Source organism: Gorilla gorilla, chromosome 2 (assembly GCF_029281585.2).
Source record: "Gorilla gorilla gorilla isolate KB3781 chromosome 2, NHGRI_mGorGor1-v2.1_pri, whole genome shotgun sequence".
Taxonomy (NCBI): Eukaryota; Metazoa; Chordata; class Mammalia; order Primates; family Hominidae; genus Gorilla; species Gorilla gorilla.
The window spans coordinates 169,918,193-169,938,250 of NC_086017.1; the positions used below are offsets into that span (position 1 = coordinate 169,918,193).

The window sequence follows — 20,058 nt, forward strand, 5'->3', positions numbered from 1 at the left end:
AAGTAATTTCTCAGTACAGAATTTCTCACATTCACCCTCCCAACCCTTCACCCTTCTGAGTCTCTACCATCTATCATTCCACTCTCTATGGCCATGTGTTCACATTTTTTAGCAGTCACTTAGGAGTGAGAACATGAACTCCCTAGACCTCTCAGTGGACACTTTCCTGCTATCTTGGCCACTAGTTTTGCCAGTTCAGCTCTAAAATATAAGGACAGCCTTAGACTCCTAGAGTACATATTTTTCTTTTAAAATTGGTACTTCATTTACATAATAATACAAAAACTTTTCATTCCTGTGATTACATAAGTCAGCATAAACTATTTTTCATGAGTCACTATATGGAAGTAAACCAATGTCTAATCCCATGATCCAAATCAACGCAGTTATTTTCACCAGACTTCAAAGGCTTTCTTTGCACATCTTCTATGTAGAGTTGGATGAAGCTAATATAGAAGTTGAGAGAGTCAGAATCTCTTTCTAAGGCCTTTGTATATGATGTTGTTTTTGCCTGAAATGCCCTTACTCTGCCCCTCCAACCCCCACTCCCAATCTTCTTCATTCTTCAAGATCAAGCTCATTTTTCACTGCTTCTGGGCTCCCAAGCAGAACCAGACACTCCTTCTCTCTTGTCCCATACTAGAAACCTTCACTGCTGGTGGGGAGAGGTGGGGGTGGGGGTAGACCGGGGAGACAAAAGAAGGCATTGAAGGGGTTTACATCTTGGCTTCCAATATGAAGGATGAAGATAAAGAGAATGTTTTGGCTCACACAGCACTCAGGAGTTGTAGGAAGTAAATGCACATGAAGACTGAATCCAGAACTTGGATTTTTAGGAGTTACCCTATTCTCTTTTCTGTCTGTGTGGCTAACTTTGCTCCAGAGGCTGCAACTACCCCCACACCTGTGAAACCAGGCTGGTCAATCTAGTGACCTTGTGTCCAAGATGATAAAGCCTATACTTACACCCCAAATTGCTTTCACTTTCCCATCACTTGATAATTATAAAATAAGTACAATTTGTTTGGCTAATAATAGGTCAACACAGTTAGAATGAGCAAGTTCATTGTGGACAGGAACAGGTTTTTCCACAGCAGTAAGCTTCCTTTGTTACACCACTAGGTGGTGCAACGTGCTCCTGATTTAAGGGATTCACTCATGAAGCAGTTTTCAAGCTGGGTCCTGTTCTAGATGTTTGAGATACAAAGATGCACAAGACTCTTAGGAGGTCAAAGTGTGGTGTATATAGTTTCAGATTTACAGAAAAGTTGTAAGGCTAGTAAAAAGAGTTCCCATATACCCTCTACCCAGACGCCTGAAATGGCAACATTTTACCATGTTTGTTTTATTCTCTCTCCATATACATATATATCTACTATATGTACATGTCCTTTGACTTCTAAATATCTCAGTATGTGTTTTCTAAAAACAAGTTCCTCCTCCTCCTCTTCTTCTTCTTCTTCTTCGTATTCGTCGTCTTCGTCTTCGTCTTCTTCTTTTCTGAATTTTGCTCTTGTTGCCCAGGCTGGGGTATAATGGCGTGATCTCAGCTCACGGCAACCTCCGCCTCCTGGGTTGAAGCGATTCTCCTGCCTCAGCCTCCCGAGTAGCTGGGATTACAGATATGCACCTCCACACCCGGCTAATTTTGTATTTTTGGTAGAGATGGGGTTTCTCCATGTTGGTCAGGCTGGTCTTGAACTGCTGACCTCAGGTGATCCGCCCTCCTCGGCCTCCCAAAGTGCTGGGATTACAGGAGTGAGCCACCATGCCCGGCCACAGGTACCTTCTTTCATAACCACAGTCCAGTAGTCAAAATCAGGAAATAAATGCTGACAGAATACAAATTACTTACAGAACTTAGATTTTGTCAACTGTCCCAATAATGTTCCCTATAGCCAAAGAAATCCTGGATCATGTGTTGCATTCAGCTGTTACGTCTCTGGAGTCTTCTTTAATCAGGGCAGTTCCTTAGTCTTTTATGACACTGAGAAATCAGGCCAGTTATTTTGTATAATATCCTTCAATTTGGGTTTGTTTGATCTTTCCTTATGCTGAGATTTAGGTATGATGAGCTTTTATTAGGTAAACCACAGAGTTTTGTGTTTTCAGTTTCAGTGCATATCTGGGGGCACATAATGTCACTTTGTTCCAATACTGGTAGTATTAACTATGATCACTTGGTTCATGTATGTGGGCCAGGCTTCTGCACTATTTTTTCCTTTGTCATTAATAAATCTCTGGTGAGGAGCTACTTTGAGATTATGCATATATCCTTTACACTTCAAACTTTTATCCACTAATTTTAGTAACTACTGATTCTTGCCTGTATCAGATATTATGATGATGCCTAGCAAACAGTGGTTTTATATTTCCATCATTCCTTCTACATGTATTGATTGGCTTTCTATTACAAGGAAGAGCATTCCTTTCTTTTCTGTTTGTTTAATATTTATCCCAGGTCTAAGGGAAGAATGTACACTATCTTCACTGCTATTTAACGTTGAACTGGAGATACTCACTACTGCAGTTGGAAAAGAGAAATCAATTGAAGGCAGGAGAACTAGAAAAGAGTGAGTAAAACTCTTTGTCTTTGCAGATGGTATGATAGTACACCTGGAATATCACAGAAAATTAACAGCAAAACTAAGTCAAACTAGAGAAGAATTCAGTAAGTTGGCAGGACATAAACTTAACATACATAATCAACACACCTTCACATACATAATCAGTAACATGACATAAAGGTAGAGAAAACTACATTTACAAAAGCAACAAAGAATAATAAATTTAACAAGAAATTTGTAAAATATATACGAAGAAAACTTTAAAACACTCTCAAAAGACACGAAATAGTTTGAAAAACTGGAACACCACTTTTTTTGTGTATGTGATGACTTAACATTAAAAACTGAAGTCTCCTTAAGTTAATTTTTAAAGTTCATTAAAAAAATACCAGTTTTCTTATGGAGCTAGGCAAGCTGATACTAATTTCAGGTGGAAAAATATGGAAGAATATCCAGGAAAACAAAAATAAAAGCTATGAAAGGGGACTACCTCTACCAGTCACTAAAACATATTCTAAGGCCTCTAAAATAAAAACAGTGGTCCTGGTGCATGACAAGAAAGAGCAGTACAATCGAAAAGAAAGTCCAGAAGTAAACCCAAATACATATGGGAATTTAGTATGCAATAAAGATGGCATCTGAAATCACTTGGACAAAGATGGACTTAACAATTGGTTAGCCATTTAGAAAAAGATAAAAAGTTTGACCCATACCTCATACTAGGCAAAAGAATAAACTCCAAATGGGTCAGGAATCTAAATCTAAATAATGAAACCATACAAGTACTAGAAAAAAAAATGGGTGAATTCTTCTTTAACCTGGGTACAAGGAAAGGATTTCTAATTATGTTTCAAAATCCAGATGCAATAAAAGAAAAAATTGATAAATTTGACTATATTCTAAAAAAAACCATTTTCATGACAAAACAAATAAGCCAAAAACTTCATAAAGACAAAAGACAACTGTGAAACTGGGAGAAAAAGGGTAATACCCAATTAATGTACTGTTAAAATTGAGACGAAAGACTTCTTTTGTGCTTAGGATATCAAAAGCTGCAATGAACATCTTTCCTTTCTCAATAATGAGAAAAACTCAGATGAACTACAGAGTCACAACCTTAACTGAAACCATCAGACGCAGCTGGGTTGCAAGGTAACCAGGTAGCCTGAACTCCTGGGAAGCGCAAGCCCCCAAGGAGAAGTTCTCAGGCATGCACAGGGGAGTTGGCACTGACTAAAAAGCTCTTTCCTGTGTCCTTCTCTGGGTGCTCAGTTTGGTGGGTACATTACCTTTTTACCTTTTTTTTTCTGTAGGTTTCACATTTCTGTAATAATTTTTTGAAGCCCTGAGAATTAAAGCAAGTTTCCACACTCCTAGAACCAGTTTTAAACCCATTAAATTAATCAACTGCCTCAGTAAAACTTGTTTGAAAAACCCCTCCTTTCTCAAAGTCAGCCAATGACAGATTCACTCCAATAAATTCAGTGGAGAATTAATAACAGTCTTACCAGAATATCTACTCTTCTACAGGTGATGGCAAACCCTTTTGCCTCTGAAATGCACCTGTTCCTGAACTCTGTATTCCCCAAAGCTCCATAGAGCATCAGCAGCCGGCTCTGCTTGGGGAGACTGTGCCTACCCAGCATAGCTTTTCCTTATTAGAGTACACAGTAAATCCAGTTTTGCTGCTTTTTTTAATTTTTATTTTTTTTTGAGGCAGGGTCTTGCTATGTCACACAGGCTGGAGTGCAGTGGTGCAATCACGGCTGACTGCAGCTTCTATTTCCTGGGCTCAAGTGATCCTCCCACCTCAGCTGGGGCTACAGGCGCATGTCACCGCACCTGGCTAAGATTTGTACTTTTGGAGAGATGAGGTTTCGCCATGTTGCCCAGGCTGGTCTCCAATTCCTGAGTATAAGCAATATCCCCACCTCAGCCTCCCAGAGTGTTGGGTTTCCAGGCGTGAACCACGGTGCCTGGCCCAGTTTTGTTTCTTTTAGTTCAGATATTGATGGTTGACTCACAATTCCTTAACAAACCAAAGCTCCAAACTAACTAAAAAGATCATTTTGATTGTTGTGCGGGCAACATATCATAGAAATGCAACAACGGAAGTAGAGAGACCAATTGAGGCTGTTGAAAATCTTGCGTGAGAAGCAAACCCCTGGAGTTATAAAATAAAAAGAGAGTTTGGCATTAGAAACTATATGGAAACATTACCATAAACAGAGTCAAAATAAATATATGCAGCTCCTATCAGCAACAAAGAGCCTATTTAATCAATAAGAAAAAGCCTCAATAATTCATCTGGAAAAATAAGCAAAGGATATGAAGATTATTCCTAGAACAAATATAAGTGGCTGTTAATCACATAAAAGAGGTTCAATATTCCTCAATATAATAGAAATATAAATTGAGACTACACTATGATAGCAAATTTTCACTGATCATATTTGCAAAGACCAAAAATCTGGTAACAAGCTTGATTAGGATGGTGTGGCAAACAGGTTGTTTCCAAGATCGTCCTCAAGAATAAGAACAATTTCTAGGCCACACTGCTGGGCTGAAAGGAAGAAAAACAACTGTGTGTAGTAACTCTGGAAGGATGCAAAATAATCTGATAATGATGATTACTTCCCAAGAGTACTGGGTATAGGGAGGCAGGAAAGACTCGCTTTGAACTTTATTCTCTTTGGTACTGTTTGAATGATATACACCAGATGTATCTCTCATCAAAAATAAGCAAAATAAAAAAATTTAAAGAGTCTGTTGTGATTGTCTGGGAGAGATCATTCTGGTAAGAGGAGTAGTGATGGAGAACATGCACAATGAGGGTATATTTTGGAAGAGAGTTGACAAGACATGCTGAGGGAGTAGATGTAGGAGATGAAGTAGGCCATCAAGGATGACTGCTAGACTTGTGGATAGCAAATGGTAGAGAGATGTCCCATTTACTTTGCTAAGGAACACTTACGGAGGAACAGGTATAGCATGGGTGAGAGAACTCAAGGATTCTGTTTTAAATGTGATAAGTTTGAGATGCCTATTAGTCATCCACATCATCCACGTGATATCAAATAAACAGTTGGAATGGTAGTCTTAGGCTGAAGAAAGGAGTCTGGAATGAAGGTATTTTAGAGGCAACAGCATATAAATCCGCACTGATAAACAGAAATACAATGTAAGCCACATAGGTAATTTTACATTTTCTAGCAGCCACATAAAAAGTAAAAATGGGTGGAATTAGTTTACACACACACATATATATATAAACTAAAATAAAATTATATATATATATAATTTTTTTTTTTTTGAGATGGAGTCTCCCTCTGTCACCAGGCTGGAGTGCAGTGGCGCGATCTCGGCTCACTGCAACCTCTGCCTCCCGGGTTCAAGCGATTATCCAGTCTCAGCCTCCTGAGTAGCTGGGACTACAGGCGGGTGCCACTACGCCCAGCTAAATTTTGTATTTTTAGTTGAGATGGGGTTTCACCATGTTGGCCAGGATGGTCTCGATCTCTTGACCTCAGGTGATCCACCCACCTCGGCCTCCCAAAGTGCTGGGATTACAGGCGTGAGTCACTGTGCCCGGCCAGTTTTAATATATACATTTTTAACCTCATATCTGCAAAATATTATTTCAACATGTAATCAGTATTCAAATTAGGAGGTTATTCTATTTTTCATACAAGTCTTTGAAATCTGGTGTGTATTTTATACGTATTGCATATCTCCTTTCCAACTATCCACATTACAAATGATCAACAGCCACACATGGCTACCTACTGGACAGCAGTGGGAGGGTATTTAAAGTTATGGGAATGGATGAGTAGAAGAGAGCCCAGGAATGGGTCTTGCATCATTGAACATCTAGATTTTGAATAGAAGAGAAGGAGCTGACAAATGAGACAGCAAATGAGATAGGCCAGCAAAGTGGGAGGAACACAAGGCAAGTATGGTGCCAAGGAGGCTAAAAAGGAGGGGCTGTCAATTCCATCAACTGATAGAAGTTGAGTAAGATGACAGAGAAGTGACTAATGTATTTGGAAAGATGGAGTTATTACTCCTCTCGGAGTAATAACAAGACAGTTTTATTAGATCGGGAGCTCCTCCACTGGAGCTAAAGAGAGAATGGACGGTGAAAGTGGAGATATGTATAGACATCTCAAAGGCAGCACCTGATCCTTGACACTCTCTCCTACCTCCTTCTCTCCCTAAATTTTGATCTCTATTGGCGGCCCAAGCTAGAAATCTGGGAGACACTCTGAAGTCTTTCCTCTCTTTCAGATCGCATAGGCTATTATTTACAGTTATTCCCATTTTACCTCCTAAATAATTACTGATTTTCTTCTGTGCCATTCCTGCTTTTTATTGCTAACAGGCCCTCGTCATCTCTAATCGTTACGACTGCAGCATCTTCCTAATAATCCTCACAGTTTTCAGCCTCTAGCTTTGACGCCCTCAAAATTCTGTTAGTAAAGCCTGAGGGTCCCCAGAAAGCGACGATGGTGCTGTGCTGGCAGACCGAATGTTTTTTAAAACACAAAGCTTGCAGTCCTGCTGCTGTGCTCAAAATCCTTGCATGGCTCTTCTTGAAACAGGTTTAGTGTTTCTACTCGAGTTCCTTCTCTGTCGTTCAACACAAACACATACACACCCAGTTCTGTTTCACGCTTTTGTCTTTATTATCCCTCGTAACTGCCCGCCCTGCAACCAACCCGCTCAAACAAGCACCCTTACTGGCGCATTCTTACTCATTCTAGCCTGGGTTTCAACCTCAAGGAGCTTCAGCGCCCCTCACTCCCTTGCCCTGAAAGCTGGCTAAACTATGCACCTTTTCTCCCTTTTTGAAATGCCCTTTCCAGATATTTCTATGGAATTCAGTGCCATTTTCTGCCGCTGTTCTCACCACATTCATTCATCATGCTGAGTTTTAAAAGTACCAGATTCTGTCGATTTCTCCAACTGAACTCTGAAATCTTTGAGGTCAGGGAGCTTGCCTCATTCCATTTTGTATTCCCAGTACGTGACACATGGCTGGACACACCAGAAGTTGTCCGACCAAGTTTGTGGGTATTAAGAGTGGTCAAAGACGCTGGAGAGGGCAGTGCTGGGAGAAGGGCAGAGCGCGTCTTGGCGACCCCAGCGCAGGTCGAACTACTCCGGAGTCTGGTGTGGAGCCGAGAGGGAGGCCCGCACTTTTCTCCCCGCGGAGCTGCGCTGAGCCTGAAATAGGTGTACGCGTCAGCGGGGCAGGAAACGAAAAGACAGTGCAGTAATTGGTGGAAAGCTGGAAGTGGGCACCTCGAGAGCCTCAGCCCCACGAACACAGTCACCCGGGAAAAGCGAACCGCGCCAGGCCCTCTCATCGCCCGCTGGGTCCGTCCTCCCAGCGCCGGCGGCCGCTCACATGGGCGTGGCCCTGCGTGACCTGCCGGGGCGTCACGTGAGCGCCCGGAGTCATGTGACCGCCGTCTTGACAGTGCTCGACGGGCGCTTCCTGCCGGGGTTTGGAGTTGTCACCACTTTCCCCTCTCCGTCTCCTGCGGGCGCAATGGAGGAGGAGGATGAGGAAGCGCGGGCGCTCCTGGCAGGCGGCCCTGACGAGGCCGACAGAGGTGCCCCGGCCGCCCCCGGAGCCCTGCCGGCCCTCTGCGACCCCAGTCGCCTGGCGCACCGGCTTTTGGTGCTGTTACTGATGTGCTTCCTTGGCTTTGGTGAGCCGGCCGGGTGGGTTGGGGCTGATCTTTAAGGAATTCCCGACTTTCTCTTCGAGGTAGATCGTCATCGTGGTCACTGGTGCCACGGGGCCTCAGCGCAGCTTCTGTCTTAAGCTCCAGGGCCTCTTTATTTTCCCCTTTGCGATCGATTCCAGCCACACCTGTGGATGTTGCTGGTTACTCCGCGTCCGGAACGTGGAGGTCGAGGGGCTGAGCTGGGCGAGTTTTGTCGCACTCCTTTGCTCTTCAGTAAGTCCCAGGGGCTAGCGACTCGCCCTAGAGGCGATAGATATGAAGGTAACTCCAGATTTTCAAGGTTCCTCTCTTGGCACACGTGGTCGGAGGAAATTCAGAAAGCTTTAACTGTTCCTAAACGACTTTTGTTTGTTTGGTTTTAGGTGAGACAGGGGCTTGCTCTGTCACCCAGCCCGGAGTGCAGTGCTGTGAACGTGGCTTACTGCAGCCTCCACCTCCTGGGTTCAAGCAATCCTCCCGCCTCAGCCTCCTGAGTAGCTGGGACCACAGATGGGGCACCACCACACCCGACTTTATTATTATTATTATTTTTAGACACAGGGTCTTACAATGTTGTCCAGCTTTTAAAAAACGTGAATGATTTCGTCAGCAGTCTTTTATATATTTTTCACCCTCTTTGAGAAAATGAGTGTGTCTTGCTGATAGCTTCAGTGAATAGATATTGTTCTCTTAATCTTCCACTCTGCCACTGTGAAGCAATCATATTGGACTGGACTTGTGGTAGTCTTAACAGTGGTTGGTTTCACTTATGAAATCTGATGTCTCCGAAAACAGTTTCTTGATAATTAGAAAAAAATTTTCCTTCCTATGTTACAGTTTTTAATTTATTAAGCAAAATTCTAATATTAATTTGGTATGAATGTGTTTTTCAGGAGGCTAGCTGGAGCCCGTGTAATCAGCAGGTTTAAGAACATTATGGTGGATAACTATGCTAGCGCTGAACATATAAGTAGACATGAAGGATGCTTTGGGCTTTGGTTTCCTTGCAACTCCTTTTTCCCCCCTCCCCTGTTTTTTAAAAGATGATGCCCATCCATTAGCTTTAAAGCAGGACGTTGAATCCTTAAAAGCGATTAAAGCAGGGTTTAGAAACAACAACCACCACAACAAAGAAAGAACAACAATAAAACATTAAAAAAAATGGTCCCCACTCAAGCAGACAGACAGTTTTTGGTAAATTCTGGTTATCTGCCTAGAATTCAGAAGCCAGATTCATTCCTTTCTAATGACAGTTTTTATTGTCATTAGAACCAATAGCCTCGTGTACTTGTAGAGTTAGTAGAGCTATGGAGGCAATATTTTCTTGTAGCCTACGAAGGAATCTCAATTATTTTATCTTTAAAATAAATCCGAGTGCATGGTCAGATCTCTCCCTACTTCTCTCTTTCCAGTTCCCCCAAAGACATGTTTTAATTTAATCCTTTAGAATTCTCAGTTTCATTTTTTTTTTCATTCGTGGCCCTGTATTCACTAAATTATTTGATTTTGGGTAGTTTGTAGAATTAGAGAACTTGTTTCAAATATTGGTTTTGTCAGAATGATTACACTCCATTCCTTTGTCCTTAAGCTAACATTATTAGGAAACTGATGAGGTTGTAAAGTTTTTAGTGTATGTGTGTTTGTAGATAAGGAAATAAATAAAATATAGATGCTTCATGAAGATATTAATAAAATAGTATATGTGTGAAGCATGATGAAAGTAAAATAGAAAAATATTTAATTGTTGGTTGTTGACATTTTAATTCAGGTTCCCAATATTTGCTGTGTATGAACACTACCAATTTATGGAGGTTATTTGATATAACTTAGAAAATACTGGTGGATAAGGAAGTGGTTCAGAAATATTTCTGTAGTGTCAACCCGTAGTATCACCATTTAAAATTGTAATTTCAGTAGCAACTGCAACTTGAAACTTTTATATGGGAAGTATTATTACTTATAAAGTATTTGCTCTTTTCTAGGCAGCTATTTTTGCTATGATAATCCTGCTGCCCTTCAGACTCAAGTTAAACGAGTAAGTTGATTTTTCACCCTTGTTTCTTTTGTTTTCTTTAGAGCAAGTGTAGCGGTGGAGGCATTATCAACCCTCAGGTGCCCTAGTCTCACGTGTCCGCTGAATCTATTTTGACATCTGTAGTCACCAAATCCACAAGTTGCAAGGGGTGTTCTTAAGTTGAAATGAGTTACCACAAATAATTCATTTATAGCACATATGTGACTTGAAATTGTTTCAGACCTTAGATAAATAATTATGTGGTATTTCCACAGTATTGTCAAAAATATGAGCAGGTTTTTGTTTGCATTTCACTCTCCCAGCGCTTAGTCACCCGAATGACAAATGATTTGTTAAGATAGCTTTTTGCCTTCTTAAATAGGTTTTAGTTGTTATTTTGTTTTTTAAATGTGGATACTGATTGCAGAGGATTGTCCATGTCAGGATTTTTAGTCTGGTTTTGTATTGTAAAAACATACTTGATATTTACAGTTTTTTGGGTATTTAGTCTCTTTTCTTTGTAGGTTCTTTTTAACCTTTGGACAGGGAAAATGCATAGGTTGGCCCTTTTCATTCTAGAATGAAAGAGAAAGGAAGTAGGAGGAGCATGCTTGAGGGGATGGAGAGGGTAGGGTAGGTAGGGATAGGCTAAGATTATCCTTGTATATGTGGGCAGAGTCTCCAATGCAGGTAGTATATAGAAGTTATAGTCAGACAGAAGTGGTCCCTGTAGCAGGGTGTCTGATCCTCGAATCCAGGAAGCCCCTGAAATGGCATGTGAACTCAAGAAGTTCCCAGGGTTCCCAGGTGTGACCATTTTTCTGGGCCAGGGGCCATAGCTTTCATGAGATTCTCAAGGAAGTTAGTGAGACTTACAAATGGTTAAAAAAAACTTGCCCTTTACAGAAAGAAGAATGTAACTACTTTCCACTTTAGATTGTCATATTTTGATTTGTTAGTTGCTAAACTTAACTGTTTGGAAAAAAATAGTTTTATTTTCTTTTCATATAGGATATGCAAGTGAATACCACGAAATTCATGCTGCTGTATGCCTGGTATTCTTGGCCCAATGTAGTTTTGTGTTTCTTTGGTGGCTTTTTGATAGACCGAGTATTTGGAATACGGTAAGCTTGAAAAGAAACTATGGGTAAATCTTACCTGATTGTTAGAAAAATACAGAGCTAGATTAAGGTATTTCTAGAAAGAGCTGAATAAACTTCTGTATTAACTAATAATTTGCTTGAGTTTTTTAAAAAATGATTTTTATATCTCTGGAGTTGGTTTTTGAAATGTGGTGTTTCAGTTAAGGTCAGGACTAGTAAATGCTGATGGTATAAGGTAACTCAGTTATCCATAGGAAAATTCTACTCACCCTTGGGATCAGGTAAACCAGGTTCTGAATCTCATCATTGCCACTTTCTAATCTTCCTGGCTGTTCTGAGCTGTTTGCAGCTTTCTGAGCTTCAGTTCTCTCATTGCCAAAATATAGATTATTGCTACCTTGCAAGGTGGTTATGAGGATTAAGTGAGAGATGGATGTACAGTATTTGGCACATAGGTAGTATGTGCTTCCTCCAGCCCCAGTGAGATTTTCTATTTCTGCTTTTCTTGGGGTGTAAAACATTTTGTGACCACTTCTGTTAGAGGCTGAGCAGGGAATAACACTATAAGGTTTGCCACTGTTCATCCTTGTTATTGTGTGTATGTTGTTAGTGGAACTGAAGAGGAATATAGACTGGGAATATTTTCAGAAGGCAGAGACCAAGATGATGAAAGGTCTTCAAACCATGTCTGGTGGATAAAGATTAAAGAAACTTTAAGAGTTTACACCTGGGGACTAACCTTTAAAATTTTTGAAGAGTTAGAATATGAAGGAAGAATTAAATTTATTTTGTTTGGTCTCAAGAGAGAGAATTAGCTTGAAACTTCTGGGGAACAGATTCCTTTTAATATGAGGAGTTTGCTTGGTCAGATTGGCAGGAGATGACAAGAATTGTCTTGGAACCATAGTAAGTTTTCCAGTGCTAGAGAACATTCAGTAGAACATGGCATGGTCATTTCACAAGAATCTTGAGAGAGATTTAAGTTTAAGAAGTATGGTTTACCCTGATGGCCTTTAAGGACTCTTCTAATACTGGCATTTTATTATTCTAGGGCAACATTAATCAGATGTCCAGATTGTAGGATGTTAGATTTGTATAACATGGTTGGTATTTGTCCTTTTAAAAATTGGTTTTAGTTATCAAGAATTATAACCACTTAAAATTACTTACTGTAAAATTCCTTGGAATCAATCCTAAACTCTTAATAGAAATTTTATAAAGAATTTACATTTTTAAATAGTTTTGACCTTGGGAACTTCTTGAAGATTAGTTGATTAGTTTTATTTAAGAGATGATAATGATTTAAACTAATATATGCCATTGCTAAAGCCTCCGGAATCCCCTTAGAAGTCTAGACTTCTGTAGATTCATATTTAGCCTGAGAGTTGCTGGCTTCAGAGGGAGATGAGCCCTTTATTTTTCTTTCTTTGGAGGGAATACAGAGGGAGGCAAAGAAAACCAAAGTGAATTATTACTAAAGGACTTTGTGATTACTAATACTAATGTAAACAGAAATTAAGATGTTTTTTTTCTTTTTCTTTTTCTCATTCTCATTCTTTCTTTCCCAAACAGATGGGGCACAATCATTTTTAGCTGCTTTGTTTGCATTGGACAGGTAAGGAAGGCCAAAACATTCATTGATTATTGACAGTGACTTCTAAATTCTTATCTAATTAATTCCATTGGCAAAGCTGTGTTTAATTAATGCCTAGCTTGATTAAGCAGAACCCATAAATGCCCATGTGATATAATCCATAGTCTATTTTAAGCCTTGAAATAAATGAACATTAATATTTTAACTTCACAGATTTATTAAGGAGAAATATTAAAACTATTGTAGAAGTTGAGATTTATCATGTTCCTTTTGCTTCTCTTTAATACCTTGAATTTACTTTTTCATTGATTTGACATGAACTTCTACATTATAGGTTGTTTTTGCCCTGGGTGGAATATTTAATGCTTTTTGGCTGATGGAATTTGGAAGATTTGTATTTGGGTAAGTTATGCATAATTTAATTTATCCTAATGTATTATTGTTTTAGTGTTCATCTATGAAAGATCTTTAAAAAACCTCATCTCTTCTGGGGAATTACTTCAAATCCTTGAAACCTAGCTTCATATGCATAAGAGTATTTCTTAGTTGTCTTAGTTTTCCTTTAAAATAAGCAACAATTTTGAATGGTCCTAATCAACTCTGTGTGGGGTTTGAGTATTAAATAGTTCTCTAGAAATGATATTTTTCCCAGGCATTTTGCCTGTTCTGTTGTATTAAAGACTATGATTTGAACCACATTTAGAAAAGTATAGACCATCGATTTCTAGGTTGGTGACTGATGGACATTTCACTCTTTCTTAGCAAGTGATGTGAGGGTCCTTTCAACCCTGTCCAAGAGCTTTGCTTGAATGAGCACAATATGTGTAAGCTGACTATTCTGTGTGAATTCTTATAGACCAGTTGTTCTACCTGAATTGCATTGTCTGTTCAGTAAGCCTATTCTGAGACCAGCCTTGGGCTTGCTGCCCTGAGGGACCCAGATGACAGAACTGACTCAGTTTTAAAATCATAACTTATTCAAGCTTTGCACAGGTGTCAGGAGCACGTAGACATAGGTGACATACCCCAAAAAGTACCGTCAGTGAGAGAGAAGAAAGAAGAATGTATGTAAAGTTATGACAGGGATTCAGAAACAGAAATGTGGTCAGAAATGGCCTTACAGATGAAGTAGGCCTTGACAGAAGTACAGGATTTGGATTATTAGAAGAGAGGGAAAATATTTTTGGGCTAGGACAGAGTCACAAGAAATAAGACTACTTCTTATTTGTCTTAAGACTGTTTCTTAGTCCTTAATACTGAGGTGGCCTTGGTGTAAGGATATGGAGGAAGGAAGCTCCTGACTGAAGGCCCTTGGAGGAGAATCGTAAATATTGAAACTTACTGAAGGAAAATTAAAACCCAGGAAGTAGGAGAGTGTTGAATATGGAAAGTGAATGTGGGGATTGATTGATGGAGAGCTTTGCATGTTGTTCTGAAAAATGTGAGTTTTTATGTTTTCACAAAGCATGGACCACTTTTCCCACATCTGCATTTTATATAATATCGATGGTAATGTAGTAACCAAGACGACTCCTTTTGTTGCCTATCATGGTTATTATTGCAGTATATCATGTGACTCCCACACTTAGCAGTATAAAACTACCATTTCATTATGCTCATGGACTTTATGGGCAGGAATTCGGACAAAGTGTAGCAAGGACAGCTTGTCTTTGCCTCTAGTGTCTGGGGCCTCAGCTGGTAAGATTCATGGAAGGATGGGGGCTGGAATCATCCGAAAGCTTATTGACTCACATGTTTGGCACCTGGACTGGGATGCCTCAAAGACTGGGACTGCTGACTGGGGCACTTACATGTGGCCTCTCTTTGTGGGTTGCTGTCTCATAGCATGGGGGTAGTGGTTCAGGGCTCCAAGTGCGAGTGTCGGAGTGAAAAGGTGATGTCACCTTTTATAACTGAGCCTTGGGATCACACTGTCTCATTTCCACCATATTCTATTGGTTGAAGTAGTCACAAGCCCACCTGGATTCAAGGGGAGGGGACAGAGGCCCCATCTCTTGACAGGAGAAGTGCCAACATTTTAAACCTGCTGCATTGCTAACTATAGTATTTCTTTAAAGTTGTGACTTCCGGTTGTTTTTTTTTTTTCTATTTTTAGGATTGGTGGAGAGTCCTTAGCAGTTGCCCAGAATACATATGCTGTGAGCTGGTTTAAAGGCAAAGAATTAAACCTGGTGTTTGGACTTCAACTTAGCATGGCTAGAATTGTAAGTATAATGAAAAGCCTGATGAAGCCAAATGGGAAGCAAAAGATTAAATCTTATAGTTCTCTTAAAAATCACAGGATGAAATGTATTTGTGTATGGTAAATTAGATATTAACTTTTATGGATTTCTCTAGAACACAGCATGGCATTTACCTTGAGTAAAGCATTTCTAACCTTATTTCATCTAGTAAACAGTCTAAAATGGTTGTGTACATTCATTAGTTCAAAGAATCTGAGCATAGGGAGAGATCCTGTAAGTTTTGTTGTCTAATTTCTTACCCGTTTTTGGCATCCCTGCTAGAACCTCTCCACATACGGCTGTCCAGGTTCTGTTTGCAATATTTCCAGGGATTGCAAGCTTGCTCTGTGATGAAGCAGCCCACCTACCTCAATGAACTTTATGAAGTGTAACCTCACATAGCGATGAAACCTCCATTTACAAGCAGCTTTTACTGATGGCTCTGACTTTTGCTGTCTGTAGATAAAGTTTACTTCCTCTGCTGTGCATCAGCGCTTTGCTCCTTTGTAGACAGCTCTTAAGTTCTTGGTTATGTGTGCTCATTTCCTGTTGTTGCCTGAGCCATATGACATGGATCTCAGCTCCCTTACCGTGGTGTTCATGCCTCTCTGAACTTATCTCAGTTAGCCAGTACTCCTGTTGGCATTTGGAACTTAGAAATGATCATGGTGTTTCAGGTTTGGTCTTAGAGGCTACCTAGGGGGAACAACATTATGGGTTTTGTTTGTTTGTTTGTTTGAGACAGGGTCTCACTTTGTTGCCCAAGCTGGAGTGCAACAGTGCAATCTTGGCTCATTGGAGCCTCGACCTCCCAGGTTTAAGTGATTTTCCCACCTCAGCCTATAGAATAGTGGGACTACAGATGTGTACCACCATGCTCAGCTAATTTTGTGTATTTTTTGTAGAGACAACAGTATGTTTTTATTAATGCAAACTATAAGGTGTGTTGGCATTCCCAAATCCCATTAGGTTTTTTCTCTCATGAATTCCCATGAATAGAGTATTAAAAAAAAATTTTTTTTTGCCACTAAAAATCAAGCTTTCAAGCTTTGATTTTTAGTATATGTGCTGCCAAGGTGAGCAGAAGCTTTGACTTTTAATAAGTGTCGTGAAAATACAACATAGTCTCAGAGAATAAGAAATTCAATATAAAAATATTTTCATATAATACTTCATCATATGAGTATTTCTGTATTTTTATACATGTAAGTTCTTTCTGATTTTTCACTATTATAAATAGTGCTATAGTCTGACACTCTTGCTATGAAAGTTCTGTGCATCTCTTTTAGTCTCCGTAGGCTAAGTGGCTAGGAATGGAATTATTAAGTCAAGGTATTTGTTAGGTCATCTGAGGACTATTGAGAGATATTTCCGCATTATCATTCCAGAGACGTTTACATCCCCACCTGTGGGATATGAGAGGATCCCTTTTATTGTAGCATTGATAGTACAGGCTATTATTACTTTTAGAAAATTACTTTATCACTTTGATAGGAAACAGCTAAATATTTGAATTTGTAATTTTTTGGTAAATAGTGTGGTTTTCCATATTTTCTAAATTTTGCCTATAAGGATATTCCCAAAGCCTTCATTACGAGTCTTGTGCAAGTCCAGATGTGTTTGTGGCAATTTGTGAATCTAGTTGTCTAACAACTTTTTAAAGAAGGAAGTGAAATCAGTTGAGCAAAACTCAACTGACTTCATTCTGGTTACCAGGACATCAGGTTCTTTTCTGTGTCATTTTAAGTTAGCTATAATTCATTAAGCTGCATTCTGGGGAGCCCTACGTTTCTCTCTTTCTCTGTGTATGTATTTTCTTTTGATGACAGAGCTGATAGGATTGCTAACGGAAAATATGTAGAGTGTGGGGGAAAAACAACGGAGGCGCTCAGGATGACAGCACAGTTTTTGCCTAAGCAACTGTGAGCGCTGTAACCTAGCTCTTGATACTCTGCCCACCATCCCCTAAACCAGCTCCTGCTGTACTTTTCACATCCTTAGTTAAAGGCAACTGGGTTTTGGTCATGTTAGGTTAGACATACCTGCCATTCATCCAAGTGGAAATGTTGAGTAGGCAGTTGCATATACAGGTGTAGAATTCAGGGGAAAAATCTGGGCAAGTGATGTAAGTTCAGGAGCAAGGAAAATGCTACTTAAAATGGCAAAACTTGGTAAGATCACCAAGACTGTGGATGTTGAAAGAAAAGAGATGATGTCAATTGACCAAGCCCTGGGGCACTTCCCACATTTGCAGGTTGAGAAGATCGAGATGGAGCCAACAAAAGGGCTCCATTGGGGTGGGCAGAAAGGCAAGGGGGAAACTATAGGCTGTGATATCCTGAAACCCAAGAAAAGAAATCAAGGTGGAGAGGATGTCAACTGCGTGAAATGCTATTGATAGGTCAGACACTACTGAAGACTGAGAAGTGTACATGCCTTCAACAATGTTCTCACAGCAAATACAGTAGCAAATTTCACATGGCTGTTTCTTATAAAATACTAGCTAATGGCATTACTCAAATAAGCAACAAGGTAAACAGAGACCTACTGGAAGCTTTCTCTAATACCATCAAAAATATAAATTCCTCAAAGATAGGATATTGCCTTAATAATCCTTTCATTCCAAAATACCTATTAAATAACTATTTAAAATCTCTTTTAACTATTTAAAATATCTATTAAATAAAATAACATGACCTGGCTTAGCAAGTACTCAATAAATGTTTGTTGAAATAATGAGTTTTCAAGTAACAATAGTGAAGGAAAATTGAAAGGGTGCTGGATCTCCAGTCCCGAGCTAAGACATGAATACTAAGAAAAATGAGAAGTGCACTGAAGGTATATGGTATATGCTAATAGTTCAAGTGTCTAAACACAATCAAACTCAAAAACTCAGGCAATAGAAAAATCATGGAGAGGTAAACCCAGGACCTCTGTGGTCATTCTGGAGGCTGCACAGGGAACAAGAGAAGCGCAAAAAAGACGGAATCTATGTCACCTCCAGCAGCCCTATAATGGAATAGCTCTTGGCCGTTTTGATCATAAAATCATCTTACATGGATGCTAAATACATAAATCAGATAAAAGTTGAGCAGCGTTAGCTGAAACTGAGGTGGCTGCCTGCGATCTGGCTCATTTCACCTCCTCAAGATCTCCCTACCACTCTCATAATCCCTAAACTATCTCTAAGAAGCCCCTGAGATTCTCTTCTAGAAACTCAGGGCAACTTATATGCAAATATATCTATGCTCTGACCACTTCCCACCATGCCCACTGCTAACCACCTAGGGCTAGGCCCAATCATCTCTGTTCTGGATTATTGCTATAGCTCCCTAACTGGTGCCTTTGCTTTTGCCTTGTGGTCTCTTTTGAATATAGAGTGAGTCTGCCAGTATGAGTCTGTCAAAGTATCATGCCACTTTTATACTCAAACCCCAATGGCTTCCCATCTCACACAGAATAAAAACTGAAAGTCCTCCTGTAGCTTCCCTTCCCACCATTTCCTCACTGGGACCTCATCTCATCCTCTCCGTTCTGTTTGCACTGTTCCAGCCTCTGCTCTCCTTGCCATTCTTTGAACTCTCCAGGCAAGCTCCTCTTGGGGCCTGTGCAGTGGCTGTTCCTTCTGCCTGGAGTGCTCCTCCCTCAGGTATCCCCACAGTTCATTTCCTGCAAGTTTATACGCCAAAGTTGCTTTCAGTTGGGAGGCCTCCACTCCCAATTTTATATTCTCCTTTCCAGCTTTATTCTTTCTTATTTTTTAAAAGTACTTGTCAATATTTAATATACTAGATATTTTACTTTTTTTTTTTTTAACCAAAGTAAGTTGGATATTTTTATGCTTTCTTCTTTTTTTTTTTATTTTTGAGACGGAGTCTTGCTCTGTTGCCCAGGCTGGAGTGCAGTGGCATGATATCAGCTCACCGCAACCTCTACCGCCTGGGTTCAAGCTATTCTCCTGCCTCAGCCTCCTGAGTAGCTGGGATTACAGGTGCCCATCACCATGCCTGGCTAATTTTTGTATTTTTAGTAGAGACAGGGTTTCACCATGTTGGCCAGGCTGGTCTCAAACTCCTGACCCTTGTGATCCACCCATCTCAGCCTCCCAATATGCTGGGATTACAGGCATGAGCCACTGTGCCCGGCCACTTTATTATATTCCCAGTACCTGAAACAGTGACTGGCATGTAATAGGGGCTCAGTAATTGCTGAGTGAATGAATAAATGAATGAAGAATCATCTATTATAACTTTTACTGTCCTCTTTATGGACATTCAGAGGAAGATGTTTTTCCCTCAGATTTCAGTGCCAGGAAAAGTTGTGCTTTTTCTGTTACTGGTATATTTTTGTCTTAGATACTCTGGATTTTATAACTCATGTTTCACTTTTGCTTTGGCTGGTAGGAAATTCTACATGTATTATGTTTTTTTTTATACTAGCAGTTTCAAATAAATTGGCTTTTTTTTTTCTGCTGTCGTAACTATCTGTGGCTTTATCTTGGTTTGTCAATTTTTTCTTGTAGTGTCTTTTAAGGAAAGTACCTCCTGTTCAATTTGGATCCTACTTCTGAGCCACCTCAAATCCCTTTTTTTGAACAAAGCAGAGATATATATGATTGAAAATGCTGTTGTTTTTTTTTCCCTTCTCATTTAGGGAAGTACAGTAAACATGAACCTCATGGGATGGCTGTATTCTAAGATTGAAGCTTTGTTAGGTTCTGCTGGACACACAACCCTCGGGATCACACTTATGATTGGTGAGTGAATCCCATGTCCCACATCTCTCCTCTTCTGAAAGCTTGT

At 39.9% G+C, this 20,058-nt stretch overlaps 1 protein-coding gene across 6 annotated transcripts in view; it reads left to right on the top strand.

Annotated features, from left to right (window-relative positions):
- Nucleotides 1-2,466: 2,466 nt before the first annotated feature.
- The window catches only part of MFSD1 (major facilitator superfamily domain containing 1), a 73,127-nt gene continuing 55,535 nt past the window's right edge, over nucleotides 2,467-20,058 (top strand). For 2 of the 6 annotated variants that reach the window (XM_055381904.2, XM_055381905.2), the window contains exons 1-7: nucleotides 7,999-8,284; nucleotides 10,285-10,337; nucleotides 11,328-11,440; nucleotides 12,992-13,034; nucleotides 13,348-13,415; nucleotides 15,130-15,238; nucleotides 19,910-20,012. In XM_055381904.2, the coding sequence (XP_055237879.2) occupies nucleotides 8,122-8,284; nucleotides 10,285-10,337; nucleotides 11,328-11,440; nucleotides 12,992-13,034; nucleotides 13,348-13,415; nucleotides 15,130-15,238; nucleotides 19,910-20,012 (652 nt within the window). In that variant the 5' untranslated portion in view covers nucleotides 7,999-8,121. Of the gene's footprint in view, nucleotides 2,574-7,673; nucleotides 8,285-10,284; nucleotides 10,338-11,327; nucleotides 11,441-12,991; nucleotides 13,035-13,347; nucleotides 13,416-15,129; nucleotides 15,239-19,909; nucleotides 20,013-20,058 lie in introns of those variants that run through there. The other 4 variants (XM_063704325.1, XM_031009275.3, XM_031009276.3 and 1 more) reach the window with 4 other exon arrangements.